The sequence below is a fragment of the Notechis scutatus genome, chromosome 2 (assembly GCF_049901735.1).
Source record: "Notechis scutatus isolate UNSWTSFEM ecotype Mainland chromosome 2, rNotScu1.2, whole genome shotgun sequence".
NCBI classification, from domain to species: domain Eukaryota; kingdom Metazoa; phylum Chordata; class Lepidosauria; order Squamata; family Elapidae; genus Notechis; species Notechis scutatus.
The window spans coordinates 114,513,606-114,528,787 of record NC_142010.1 but is presented as its reverse complement, the minus strand read 5'-3'; the positions used below and the strand labels follow the sequence as shown (position 1 = coordinate 114,528,787).

The following is a 15,182-nucleotide window of genomic DNA, read 5'->3' as shown; positions in this document are numbered from 1 at the left end:
TGGCTCAGGGTCATCACTAACTTTCCAAATCCATTAATAATTTACCTAGGAAATTAAACTTTAACTGTTCAACCACTCCTGGTTTCCTAGAGATGCTTTAGCTATCAAAATCTAGATTTCATTACAGCCTAGCAAATCACAAGACTTATATATTTCATTCAAAGTATTCAACAGAGATCAAGGAGGCCTGTTTATAATTTGGACACTTCTGATGCTCAGAGCTAAATGAATGACTATACTTTTAAAAGTTTCCTATTGGCTACAGAATCTGTCAGAAATCTTTCACATGGGGGAAATAGACTCATGAATCATTTGGCCCCTAGGGTCTGCTGAGATTCAAAATACTTGTGCCTAGCTATTTGGCGTTTGAAAGTCATATCCTCATAACATTAGAATATGCTAAATATATTAAAGAGGTTATTGAAAATACTTCATTAGAATTCAGCAAGCACATAATAATTCCTAGATGGCCCTCAAAGATTTCCTTTAGCTTGAACGTGCTATCCTTAATCTAGGCTTTGAATCCCATGGGTACTATGTATATGGTTTCACTATAATTCAGATGAGTTAAAACCACGGTTACCTGAAGAACTTTCTAAAATGAGTCACATATTAATCTATCTAGTATTACATGCTACTATTTGGAAGCTTACAAATAGTCCTCCTTTACCCAAGTCTCCATTTGTGCCATTAAGGACTAAGGATGATAGGGGCTTCTTCTGGAAGTTATATCAGACAGAAAGACATTGAAACTATTAGAGTAGCCGAGTAGAATAGCTGTTTGTAACATCGCTAAGAGATGGTTCATGAAATATATTTGTGGATTATATCAAATATTTTCAGTAAATGCTACAGTTTGGTCACCTTGCCTCAGTGTTAAAGCCTTTGGAAAAAGAGTGTTGCAAGTCGTCTTCCATTTACCAAGATTTAAATTAATTAATACACATTCTTCTTCAGAATGCCTATTCATACAAAACAGAGTGGGAATTGGTCATTGAGTTGTTTCTGTTTTTCTGAGATGGAAGCTTCCAAACTTAAGCTAATTGGTCATCAGGAACGGACTTTTATACCTGTAGCAGAACACTCTTCCTGTGTCAATCTCCTCTCCTTTGTGTTTTAAAGGTCTGATTAGATGAAGTGCAGTCACAGAATTCCTGTCTTCCTGGATGATAGAAAGAATTGACTCACTATTGGCTTGCGTCCTCATATCAAAATCAGTGTTACCTTTTCTTTTATTCTTTAGATTATAAATGGTGGTGCTCAGGGTGACAGCAGGATGAGGAATTTGCCTGTGCCTGTTTATCTGAGACCACTTGATGAAAAGGATACCTCTATGAAGGTAAGTGAGTTTTTGTTTTCTTCGTCTCCTCTCATATACTATAAACTAATGTCAAAATTACTGGGGGATTTTTGGATAAATTGTGAGAGGTGGTTATGTGTCATGTGGGTGCGGAAGTCCATTAAACATGTGCATGATCTGAGTTGGGATTGAGAGAGCAGACTGAAATATCATGACAATAATGGACAGAAATAAGTACTGCAGGCAATTGCATATCCAATCAATATTACATTTTCCTTCATTCCTTAGAGTATAAATGAAAGTGTTGATGGGAGGATGTACTTAGGGATACTGGGTGTGCTATTTGAAAGTGATCCCACTTGCCTGGCCCTCAATGCCTGTTTATTAGATCCATGATGGCCCTGGATTATAGCAATTGTTTCCAAATGTCAGGTTGGCTTGTGGTCAAGGTACATGATTCATGATCTTATGATGAATGAGGGTACCAACTTATAAGAATCTCTTATTATTAAATTCAGGTACAGACTATACTTAAAGCATTGTTATCTTATTGCATTTCATAAAACTTAATTTGATAACGTGTTTATCAAGCTCTCTTGTCATTAAAGCTGTGGTGTGCTGTAGGAGCGAACTTATCTGGAGGAAAGACACGTGATGGTGGTTCAGTAGTTGGTGCCAGTGTCTTCTACAATGATATTGCAGCTACAGACATGGACAGCGGCAAACCGAGAAGTGCTTCTCAAAACAGCTTGGATAGATTGGATCAAGAACTCAAGGTAATGCTAGAGGTAGAGTCAAAATGCAAAATTGCTTCTCCTTTGTGTTGTGGTTGACAATACTTTAGTTCATAGTTCTGAATTTGAAGTGTGTTTGTGTAGAAGAACAGATACAGAGCTGGTGGGCAGAGTTAAGTGCACCATTAGTTTGTGCATTCCCACAAGCACTCCAAGCTCAACCTCTCCTGAATTCCGTTGACCCTTATATGGCGTTAATTTAATGTTGAACTTTAGTTGACCAGATTCTTGATATAGGCTTGAATAAATCTTCTATGCTACAATGATCCTGATTCTTTGCAGCTGACGGTTTGCTTTACATAGCAGGCAAGTGAACCATTATTTCAAAAAGGCCTGCTAGAACAGAAGTTACAGAGTAGGTGCATTTTCTCTCTCTCCCTATGTTTTTTTCCCTTTAATGACAAACAAAAACACAATGCCTTCCATTGGCTTTATTGGTAGGGAAGTAATCAAAGCCATCACTTTGGTTAGTGTGAATTACAGTTGGAGGTATATCCAGGTATCAGTCTCTTTAACTCCCTCTCATGTCATTGAAGTTGGGTCTCTCTGGTAGCTAGGAAATTGTTCTCTGTCAAATCCCCCTCTTTGAAAACTGGTCAGGGACTGCAGAATACACTCATGCCTCCAGGCTTTTGCTCATTCTGGGTAACTAAGGAGCATTCTACACTCTCTGCAACCAAACACATTCAGCAACCACCTGATACATTTCAAAAGGGAACTAATAATCTACTGTGGCATTTACATCCCTCTTCCTTATTTGCAAGCTGCTGCAAATTATTAAGAAACACTTCCTGTGTTGCCTGCTAAGCTATTACAGGTAGTCCTTGGCTTACAACCATTCATTTAGCGTCCATTCAAAATTACAACAGCACAGAAGAAAACTGCGATCCTCTCCTTTATGTGTATCACACCATCCCCACAGTCACAGGCGGGGGGCAACTGGCATGTATTTATGATCATTGCAGGGTCTCAGAGTCATTCACTCATTAGAAATACGCAGCTACTCAAAATTGAAAGGAAAAAAGTGTTTCAGGGTGGGGGGAGGGAGGGAAGTAAGTGCACTCAAGCACCTATTGTCACTGCCTTAAAGAAGTTGTACCTTTTCCTGGGCTCACAGAGCTGGAGTGTAGTCTCAGGAATATACATATTTGAGGCGAGGATTACGGAAGTAGCAGTACAGTAATGTTATTACTTATTTACATCTATTGAGGGCCCAATTCCAGTTATTACACCTTGTTAACACCTCCTTAATTCAAATGCAGATTTCAAATATGTATCTGGCATCTGGGTGTTACTGCCCTCTCATCATAAAACAGAGGTTGTTATTGCACATTTTAAAACACATCATGTGTGACACAATTGTATGTTTACATTGGTTGGTCTTGGTTTTCCTTATACAGGACCAGCAAAAAGAGCTGAGAAATCGAGAAGAACTATCAAGCCTTGTTTGGATCTGTACGAGTACCCATTCCGCTACAAAAGTTATTATTGTAGATGCTAACCAGCCAGGAAACATCCTAGACAGTTTCATTGTTTGCAATTCACATGTACTTTGTATAGCTAGTGTGCCAGGTAAGAGACACAGTGTAAAAACTGTTTTTAAGTTATATTGGATTCTTTCACCCTTCTTTCAACAAAGTTGGATACCCCAGGTTTGGTTAAATTCAGCTAAAAAGTCATTCTCAGACAACATTTGCAAATCAATTGTTTCTATTGGATTGTTTTGACTGTTAGAAGTGCCTACATAATATATAACTAACCTGGTAAATTGCAAAAATCTTAGATTGCTAAATTCTGTTAAAGAAGCCAACAGTTTCTGTTGTGACTCGGGAAATATGTGTAAAAACTATTTGAAAAATCTTGAGATTTTATAAACACAAACTCTATTCTGAATACTGTATTTCTAAGACTTGAGTTCTGGTAAAACTGCAAGTTATTTCTAAGAACCAATAACTTTATTTGGTATTTCATTTATTTATGCTACTTATCTGGTGGATGGAAGTTCATTCTGAGATAGGAGTACATATACATTGTTGATGTTTGTGATGGGAAAGGAGTAAAATTGTAAGCAGTGAGGAGTTTGTATGAATTGTGGAATTACAAGCAGTGGCCTTTCAAAGTCAATTAATTAAAATATTTTAAAATATTAAAATATTTTAATATTCTAAAACTTAAAGTACTGTAGTTTATTGTAGTCAATTTACATTGGTGAAATGATTAAAATATGTAGTGTCAAATTAATAATTAAATAATAAAAATATAGAAGTGTGGGCAGTTTTGTATTTTCCTTGATCAGAGCATGTTATACCTCTGCCCCCTGATCTGTATTGGTTGCCAGTATACTTCAGGGTACTGGTATTATTTATAAAGCCCTTCATGACATCGGGCCAAGTTGTTTGGCGGACCATTTCTCCTCAATTTTATCTACTTTTCCCATCAGATCTGGCAGGAGAGACAAGCTATGGGTCCTGTCTATGAGAATAGAGTGTCATATGGTGGGACCCTGAAGATAGTCCAGAAATGATGGTTATGTTGATATATGATTTGGGGTGTGTGCTTATAGCTGTATAGTTTCATCCTTGCTGCTGATCATGTGTTTGTATATGGAAGATAGGATTCGTTGCAGAGTCTGCCAAATGTTAAGACTGGATTTGGCATTTTTGTCCATCTATCAAGTCTTTCTCAAGGACTCAAGATAGGGAGATGTGGTTGTTTAATGATGTTATAGATATCATTGCAGGAATAAGCTATTCTAAGTAAAACTGCCTTATCCTTCCTGCTGGTTATGTATTTATTGTTATTTGGTTGGATTTTTAAAAAGTTATTGTTAGCTGGTCAGAATTCACAATGTTGGGATGGTTGGGCATATAAAATTGAAATAAATAAACAAGTGTCACTATAAAACCAAGAATATATAGAGTCTTGAGAATGTGAAGGATTTTAGAACAGTTTGTGAATATGTAGGATCGTGTCTTTATTGTTATTGGATGAGCACAGGTAGATGAATCCCTAAAATTGTGGATATTATTATTAGATACTAGACTAGTTTTGGTCAAATAAATATAGAAAAATTGTTGAATTTACTACATTTGTTTCTGTGTCTGACTGATAGAATCTCTTCCTGTTAAGCTGCTGTTTTAACTTAAATTAGATTACAGACAACAATTTATCACTAAAACCCTGTTAGAAGAAAATGTCATTGCCCTAGTTGAGCAGTGGACAGATGTTTGATTGGTTTTAACTTGGAGCTGTAGGTGACAGTCAGTTTTGTTTTTTTTCTTCTGGCCCCATATCAGATTATTCTTGGATCCCATTCTCTTCCTATTCTATTTTTCACAATTTTGTAAAATATCCAATGTAAACTCTTTTGTTTTGAATCTGAAAGGGCTTATTGATTGGAGACTTGCAACCAAGAGATTCCATGTAAAGCAGTCCATGAAAACTGATGCCATAATAACTATGTTTTCATTTTAATTTAGCACACAAATCTTTGCTTTTATGGTTTATTCCCAATGATCTTCCTATATAGAAGTGTAGTTTGAGTAAGCTTTAGGTGAGATTATAGAGGATCCTTCTGTTTTTTCTTTTATTCTAGATCAAGGTGGATCCTCTATATTTTGCAGATTAAATAAGGTGGTTTGTACATTTCATATTAGTACATTAACTATTATTTTTTGTTAATGCCCAGGCCTCTTCTTGAGTATTTCTCATTGGAGAAGTTGTTTATTCTAGATTCTGATAAATTTTGTTTAGTAGTTCAAATGTTAAAACTTGTAGGGATTTGCATAGAGAATTCTAGGTGCAGATGTTTCATTACTCAAACTAGGTAATATCATCAATGCTAGTCTGCAAGAAAACACCCAAGAACCCCTCATTTCAACCCCGAGCTACAAATATTTTCCTTCATAGAATACTAGGTGTTCTCTGAGCTTGTTGTCTATAGATGTTTATTACTTGAGTAGGTAGCCTGGACAGTGCTAATGAATGTGGGATCTGCACCGTGTTTATATAGCTTACCGGTATTGGTTGGAGTGTCATTTTCTCTTTGGTAATTTTCTTGATTAGAGTATTGTTTTCTGCTTGATTATTTGTCTGGTATTAATCCATGTTTATCTGGTGTTTGCTGCTGGAAAGAATATGTTACAGTCTTGTTTGTTTCTTAGCTTTGTTCTTCTTTCTTTTGGGTGGCATGTAAATGTGGTTTGTCTCTCAGAGAGTATCTAGGACTCCACAGTTCAACCCTGAGCTACATGTATTTCCTTCTGTTGGACGATAACGATAATCAACCTGACAAATGTAACATTTTCTTTCAGGGGCTCGAGAGACTGACTACCCTACAGGAGAAGAAGGGTCACAGGAACCAGACTCGGGGGTAGTGGATAAGTCATCCTTGAGTGGCAGCATAAATAGCAATAGTTCAGCAGAAGCAGACAGTCTGTTAGGAGGAATCACAGTAGTTGGATGTACAGCTGAAGGCATTACAAATTCTGCTGCTACCCACAGTGCCAATGCTGCTTCACCTGAGATAAACAAACACCCAGGTATAAAAAAATCGGTGAAAAAGAGGTTAACTCTCCTTTATGTTGGGTGTTAAGCTCTGACCAACTTGTGGGTATGTTGATGTAGTGTTCTCAGCAACAATATGGAAGTACTTGCCATTGTCCAGGTTTTTAGTTTTGATTTCCCAATCAAACTGACAACACTGCTAGTCAAATAGGAGATCTCTTCCTATTCAGCTTCTAAAACATAGCTTACTGCAACTAAGAAAACAAATACAATATTATTTAGCATTATATTCATTCCACAAGACAACTGCCCCTGAGATTTCTAGCTGAAGGGGGGAAACTCATTCTTTTAGAAAATGCAGGAACAGATATTATTTTATAATATTCTAAGATGCATTTACATTAATATCACAACATGGTAATCGTACAAGCCAGTTACATTGTAGTCTACAAGCAGAGATTAGGATGGATAGGACAGTATCATTTCCATATGTCTTCTTTACTTACCATTATATTTGATATAATTCTGATATACAGGTAGTCCTTGACTTATGACCACAATTGAGCCCAAGGTTTCTGATGCTAAATGAAACATTTGTTAAGTGAGTTTTGCCCCAGTTTATGATCTTTCTTGCCATGGTTGTTCAGTGAACCAGTGCAGTTAAGTTAGTAACACGGTTGTAAAGTGAATCTGGCTTCCCCATTGACTTTGCTTGCCAGAAGGTCACAAAAATTGACCTGGGACATTGCAATACTCACACATATGAGCCAGTTGCCAAGTCTCTGGATTTTGAACATGTGACCACGGGGATGCTGCAACAGTCCTAAGTGTGAAAAACAGTCATAAGTCATGTTTTTCAGTGTCATTGTAACTTTGAACGGTCCCTGAACGAGCTGCTAAGATCAAAGACTACCTGTATACTGATATCAGCATTTATTGTTAAGCTTTGGGCTTGGTACTCCTGCAACAGTAAAAAGACAAAGCCAAACTTTCATTCCTGTTTTCAAGTAACCTTAGCCTGGCTTTATACTGGGAGCTGTAGATAGGAAAGTTCTGTATTTCAGAAATTAGGCTAACTTCAGTGAATATGGGAAAAGCAGTTCAACTTTGTGAGTGGGATAAAAACATTTCTCCATGCTTCTTTTAATGTTTCAAGAAGTCTGTGACTGAATAGGACTTGAGTTTTATCGCAACACCCAAAGTTACCATTAATTTAATAATTCTTTTCCAGAAAAAAGTCTGGTTCTTAAATAATAGTTTAAAATTGTCTTATTTCCCAAAATAATTGTTTTTAATTTTGAAGACAGCAATAATCAATGGTTAGTTTTAATAATTTCTGATTTCTGGTTGGGTGGAGAAAGGAAAGACGGAGATGAGAGTGCACATAAAAGTACTTTAACAAAATGCTAATCGTATTAAGTATTGCCTTCCAAAAAGCCTTTGTACTAAGGTAATAGCTTGCCCATCGTTTCTGGATGAATTATATTAGGACTAATTATCACTGTCTTTTAGTGTGGTTCAGCTTAGAAGGAAAAAGTAGATTCTATTAATAAATAGCTGCCTTAAATATTTGCTTGAATAGAATAGGGCGGACAAATCAAATTAAAAAATAAGGGCAGTCACCAGTGAAGCGGAAGATTAAAATAGGTTGTGTATAATGATGAAATAATTCTATGTTCACTGCTAAATTCACAAAGGAGGCTACTTTTAGTTGGGAAGAGTCTAAATATGTAATAATCTCTTGGAGTAGATAGTGTCATATTTTTAATCTATTTTAGTTTATGGGTGCAATATGTTATTTTGAGGGCAGGGATCGAGAATGTATACAATGATGTTATATAGCAAATAGATAAGATGGGTGAATTCCTCACTTATCTCCTCACTATCATGCTTCCTGTATCTTAATTTAAGTACAGCTTCTTAGTGGAGAAAACAGAAGGGAATGTTTGAAGGAACTGAAGAGAAACTACTAATTAATATACTTAAAGTAGTGCATGCTTCATAACAGCAGAGAGCTGAATGATCATTCAAGTTCATTCTATAATTGAAAAATTTACTCAGATGTTACAGCTGCAAATGATGCAGTAGACGAGCATATTCAGACAGCAGAGGAAGCAACAGAAGCAACAGAAGGCAGTGCTGGCTTGGGAGAAGAAGTAGCAGATATTGCGCAAAGTGGCGTTTACACAGAGCATGTCTTCACAGATCCTTTGGGAGTCCAAGATCCTGTGGAAGGCTCTCCAGCGTTCCAGTCTAGGTATGCCTATTTTGTGTGAGCAGTATGAAGCAATTGATGGAAATACTTATTGGATGGTTTCTCCCCACCCAATACAATCTGGAAGAGTGGTTTGCCTTTGGATCTCTTCAAGAAAATGTCTGCATGAATTGGTGGTGGGGCAAGTAGGACAAGCTTTTTCAATCTCAATTCTTTGGAACTGGATTCCCACTCCATTCCTTGATTAGACTATATTCTTCCCTGTTAACTTTCAGAAAGTTATTGAACACTAACTGTTCCAAAGAGTTTGGAGTGAAGCATTATTGGGAAAAAGGAGGTCCCCTGCTTTAGTATGCATTGGTGTATGTGTATTCCTTGGCATAAAGTTCACTGCAGTTGTAATTCGTTGCTTGGCCTTGTTATTTCTTTTGCCATTTTAATGTACTCTTCGAGATTCTCTTACTAAGTAAGATAGGGTTTTGTAAGCTGCTCCATGAATAACAGTGACATTTAAGCCCAAGTAAATAAGCCCAAGGAAATAAGAAAATTATTCTGTGATTCACGGAGTTGCAGCACTCAGATTTTAAATGGCATAGGTAAGCATGCCATTAGCATTTAAATAACTTCCAATATTATTTATTTATTTAGTATATGACACCCATCTTAACAAATAATATTGTGCTGCTCACAATATAAAACAATAAAAATAAAATAACTACAAATGAAATAATATAAACATACCACACACATATGAATTGGTTATTTCAGTACTTCAGGCTTAACACATCATTTTTCAAAGAGAAAATCTTTTGTTATTCAGAGTCAGAACAAAAGTAGCAAATTGAAATGCTTGCTTTATATGAATGCTGGTATGTATTTGTTTAAATTCCTTCTTGCTGTCCATTTTTTCTTTAATGTTATTCATGTACTAGGATACCAACCATTTTCTTTTCCTAACAAATTGGAATCTGAAGTCATGATTTGTTCATGAGTTCTAATTCTTGACTTATATTGTAATGGCAAGGAGAGATTTCAATTAGCATGAGATAAGCCTCCCTAGTTCTACTGTTCCTTCCGATGGGAAGAACCAGTAGAAACAATTGCATGGTATATTTTAGCATGCTTGTTTTATTCAGTGGAGGAAGATATCTAGCTTGTGGTACTATTCTCCCTAACTTTGGTAGCCAGGACTATCTTTGTTTCTGTCCTTAACTGTAGAGAAGACAGCAATCCCCTAGTCTGGTACACAAGTTGTCACAGGAACTTAATTCTATTCTTTCTGATCACTCCAGTGTCTCCAGAGAGAAAACTTCCTTTTCCCCTTAGAGTTTTCTGATGACACTGAGTCTGTAGTATGAGTTTTCCAAGGTCTAGACGGCTGATCTTCTCATTTACCCCATGATTTTTGATAGTAGCAGGAGAGACTTGAAATACCATACAGTGTCCTTTGGGATAATCGAGTCATCCTCAATTCCTATAAAAGATAAAAAACATCTCAAGATTCTTCCAGATTCTTCCTCTACCAGTGATTGACGGAGCCATGCTTCATCCAGAATTATACCAGTTGATTATGCCAGTAGTCATCTTAGAGGTTATTGTTTGCTTCCTGGAATGTCTACAAGTCTATATACGTTGACAAATGTTCCTTTTGTGTTTGGAGCAGGACAAAGAGGATTTGGTCCCTCTGCATCTTGGTTCCTCAGGTGCTTGTCTTTCTTCAATCTGGACTGGATCAAGTGACCTCAACTGAGTACATTAAAATGAAAATTCTCAATATTGCCACCAGTTTTTGCAGAGGCTGAAAGATGATCCTTACCCACACTCTCCCACATCAAGCTATTCTTTCACATGCCTTTCTATTAAAGTCTTCATATATCAATTACTCTTATGAAAGTGACACAAGTTCTTAAAATCCTTGATCGTTGACACATTCAGTCCATTTATACAGTGGCACTGACTTGGAAAATGGTTTTCTTAATATCTGTAAAATCCTGGGACTGTAATTTGCCTTCATTCACTATTTCTTCTGTTGTATGTGGTCTTTTCTCTGTATACCTTTATTGTTGTATATAATAGATACAAACTCAAGGTTAACCGCACCAAGCTTGATTTCAGGAAATACAACTTCAGCAACAGAGTGGTCAATGTCTGGAATACTCTACCTGACACTGTGGTTTCTTCCCCAAACCCCAAAAACTTTAACCTTAGACTTTCTACTATTGACCTCACCCCTTTCCTAAGAGGTCTGTAGGGGGTGTGCATAAGCACACCAAAGTGCCTACCGTCCCTGTCCTATTGTTTCTTTTATTTTTCTTATATGTATTCATTTCTTGTATTCATAACTATGTTTATCCTTATACCTATTATCTTGTAAGCGATTGACAAATCAAATAAATAAAAATAAATAAATAAATCCGTGCTAGCAGGTTCTAAACGTTTGCTGGGAAGTTGCTCTTTTGCCCTACCTAAGAACATGAGAGGAAATTGACTATATTGGAGAGGAAGGGAATGAGTAATTCAATTACTGACCTTTCCACCCACTTAAAAAAAAAAAAAAACTTTTGTGGTATGCCCAGTTCAAGTATTTTAGAAATTCAGGCTCAGTGTTTCATGCTTAAAGAGTCTTAAAGTAATCAGTATCCAAAGAAAAGCTGGTCAGCCAAAATTTCCATTTCTGAAATGGTGCATTAAGTAAAATGATATGCTGATCCTTTATGAAAATATTCCAATATTATTAAATTAGCAGAAATCCTACAGTGAAAAATTCATATATATCTTCAAATTTAATATGGCATAACACTGAGACAAATTGGTATGTGGTTCTAATTCAGGGTTATCAAACTGGTGGCCTGCAGGCAGGATGTGTCACACACAGGCCATACCTACTCCAGCTCTGCGAATGGGCAAAATGTCGCAAAACATCATGTGACAGCAAAGTGATGCCGCAAGTTTGACATCCATGTTCTAATGTATGCATTAGATTGCATACTCACGATGTAACTTGTAAATCAGTAACAGCTGCTTTCATGCTTGTTTCAAAATATTCATTAAAACAGATGAAACAGAAAGAATAAATTTCACAGGGCCAGGGCTACCACTGAGAATGTTCTGGTCCTAGTAGTTTTCAGTTAAGCTAGGCCTCACCTGTTGAGACACTATGTGCAGAAAATGACTTCTGATTAAAGATCATTGACTGATTGTGTGTCAATTACTACCAGTTCTTAGCAACTTCATAGATAGATTTTATGATGATCTGACCCTAACTTGTTCTTCCAGATCTTCCGGGTCTTCTAATGGTGCACTTATTGTCACTGTAATTAAGTCTATCCACCATGCTGCTAGCTGTTGTCTTCTCTTTCCTTCTGTCTTTTCCAGCATTCAAGCATTCTCCAGAGAGCTAGGTCTTCACATAAAGTGCCGAAACAAAGATCATAGCTTCTAGAAAACTGCATATGAGGAAAGCCATTTCAAATAAGCAGAGCCCAAGCTTTTTATTTTTTTATATGTAATAATAAGCACTGTGACTTTAACTCCGGTATCTAATGTGGGCTAGAGTACTTTGGCTAGAATTGGTGGGTGTTAAGCTTTTGATAGAAGCCTGGCTGTTGTTTTCTGCTTATCCCATATTGAATATGCTACAATAATCTGAGTAGGAGATAGTCAGTTCTAACTAGTTTGGGCCTCCCAGAAAGGACATAATTAATGTATCACCTGTAGCTGGAAATATGCACTCATTATCATTGGCTGGCTTTTAATATATGTTTTAGTGACTTTATAAACCCAATAAATAAGGGTAGAAATAAAATGCAAAACTTTTGAATGTAGATTGAGCAGTTCAAACAAAACAAAACAAAAATAAATAAAAAATGTAATAAACTGACATGGTTTTTAAAAAATTAAAAATAGCTATATAAAACATGCCTTTTTCTAACTACTAAAATACTAATTACATCTTCATACAAAATGATGCATACTTTTAAACAACAAATTGCTACAAATTTATCAAATCTTGGTCCTATATTTTCTAATCTTTCATTTATGTTAATACTATAAAATAACAAGGAGATATATAGTTTAACAGCACAGTAATTGTTTTAAGCATTACCTTCCTCCCAAGAACTTGGTTCATCATGGTAATAATATCTAGGAAAAGGAGACTGCCATTGGATATGACCAATGCTTATTTATTAATGTACCGTCAAAGTTGCATTTCCATTATGGGACAGACAATAACCATTCTTTTTAAAACATCTGTTGGAAAGTTTTAAAATCATATGAAAGCTATTTAATAGTTCTGAAAACCTGGCAACATTGATTTGTAATATGGGAAATTTCGATTTTGAATTCCAGATTGTGCTGAGCTGAGTTGTACAGTAGAAGGACAAAGAACACCCCAAGGGGTAGAGAAAAACAACTCCATGAAGAACAGGAAGAGTCCTTTCTTTCTGATTGAGAACCCTTACTGAGTCCAGACCCTTGGGTTTTCTAGATGCAGCTTTAGCCAGGCGCAGTTCAGTCCAAGCAGAAATGTGTGCAAGAGTTTCAGTAGACCTGCCTGTTCTCCACATAAAGATGGCATTCATTTTGAACTAGGAAAATAGCAAACTGGAGTTCACTTCTTGATATCCCCATTCTACACTAGAGATTGCATTTATTCAAAAAGATGATGAAATAAATATAAACTGTTGGTGACAGTTCTGTGATTTTAGGACTGAAAGCTGTATTTGATTTGTTGTCAACTCTCTTTAAGCATAGTCTGGCTAATGTAACCATTTTCTGGTGATAGAGGAAATAACTGTAAGACCACAGTTTAAAAACATATTTATGCTCCAAAGTTTCTGAAATGAAAATTTTCAGAAAAAACTGTTAAAAATATTCCATCAGATGGTAGTTATAAGAATTCTTATACCTCTCCATAGAGTTAATAACCTCAAAACACAAACACTTGACTTAATATGCTGTAGAATTGTTTCAGATCCCAGGAGTCTTTTTTCATGCTTTTTATCTTTTTTATTTTTTCTTCCCTTTTCAGCAATGAATCTGAGTTGTTTAAGGATGTTTCTGAATTACCAAATGAGCAGGATCTTGTGAGGGAAGAAGCGCAAAAAATGAGTAGTCTTTTACCTACTATGTGGCTGGGAGCACAGAACGGATGGTAAGCCTTGTTTTGTACTTTGTTAATAGTGATGTTTTTGGGGTAAGAATACGAAAGGTTGACGTTGTGCAGAGTTTGAGTTTGAAATTGGTGATTCTGGACAATTTGGGAAGCTCAAAACGGTTTTCTCTCTCTCAGACAAGGTTGGAATGGTATCAAAACAGATGTTTTGACTTTAGACACATTTTGAATTTGAAGTTTTGCACCATTGCTAAATACCTATTTTTTAACTATTTGTTACAAATTCTAATTCCAGAGGAGATTTTCAGTTAATCGGCACTAATTGGAGCTTATCCCTAGTCATTCATTGGCCTGCTTATGATGTGAGACTCAGCTAATTAAAGCTGATGCCTGGAAATAAGATTTAGATAAGTGTTACTATTTATGCTATGGTTCTTACTGAGGAAAGAAAAGAAAACAGAATAGCCTGGTACACTGATGTGAAGGCAGAAGGAGAAAGCTCATCCCCTCCTGTCATCAACTAGGAAAGTGACAAATCGTGTATACTGTATTTAGGTGATAGATGTGTTGTTCATCCCAAGTCCTTCCCTGTTTTTTGCTCAGAACAGAGCTAGCTTCTTCCTCCCCTTTAACACATAAATTTTAACAATTTTTCCACTTTGTGAAATAAACATGTCTTACTTTCTTCTTTCCTTTGCTTTTGACTCATGGCTGGAAAAAGTGTGCCTGAGGAAATATGAATTCTAGACCTAAAAAGAAAAAGGAACCCTGCAGTCTTTCCTGATTATGGACTAAAGCAATTGTATTGGACAGAATAGGGACACACATACACAGTATACCAGAGGTCTCCAACCTTGGCAACTTTAAGACTTGTGGACTTCAACTCCCAGAATTTCTGGAGAATTCTGGGAGCTGAAGTCCACAAGTCTTAAAGTTGCCAAGGTTGGAGACCTCTGCAGTATACAATCTGGTTGAACTATGGATTAGGTAGATGGTGCTCCTATTATGTTCATCACTGCTTTGGTTGTATTGAATTGATATGCATCACCAGCAAAATGAAAGCTTTGAGTCCTGTAAACAGAGTTTTTAGGCAAACCTACCCCTGCAGCCCCAAGACAACTGGAGACTCCATATTTGAACCATGCTGGCTAGAGAATTCTGGGAGTTGAGGCCCACATGTTTTAAAGTTGCCAAAGTTGAGAAACGTTTCTGTAGAGAATGTTTAAGTCAACTTACAGCCTGTCTTCTACT

The 15,182-nt window shown here is 36.5% G+C and overlaps 1 protein-coding gene across 13 annotated transcripts in view; it reads left to right on the top strand.

Moving 5' to 3' along the window:
* Positions 1–15,182, top strand: part of SPAG9 (sperm associated antigen 9) — a 100,276-nt gene that overhangs the window by 67,454 nt on the left and 17,640 nt on the right. For 11 of the 13 annotated variants that reach the window (XM_087955896.1, XM_087955889.1, XM_026667373.2 and 8 more), the window contains 6 exons: positions 1,244–1,339; positions 1,909–2,076; positions 3,495–3,666; positions 6,408–6,635; positions 8,662–8,857; positions 13,848–13,970. In XM_087955896.1, coding sequence (XP_087812022.1) covers positions 1,244–1,339; positions 1,909–2,076; positions 3,495–3,666; positions 6,408–6,635; positions 8,662–8,857; positions 13,848–13,970 — 983 coding nt within the window. The remainder of the gene's footprint in view (positions 1–1,243; positions 1,340–1,908; positions 2,077–3,494; positions 3,667–6,407; positions 6,636–8,661; positions 8,858–13,847; positions 13,971–15,182) is intronic. The other 2 variants (XM_087955894.1, XM_087955893.1) reach the window with 1 other exon arrangement.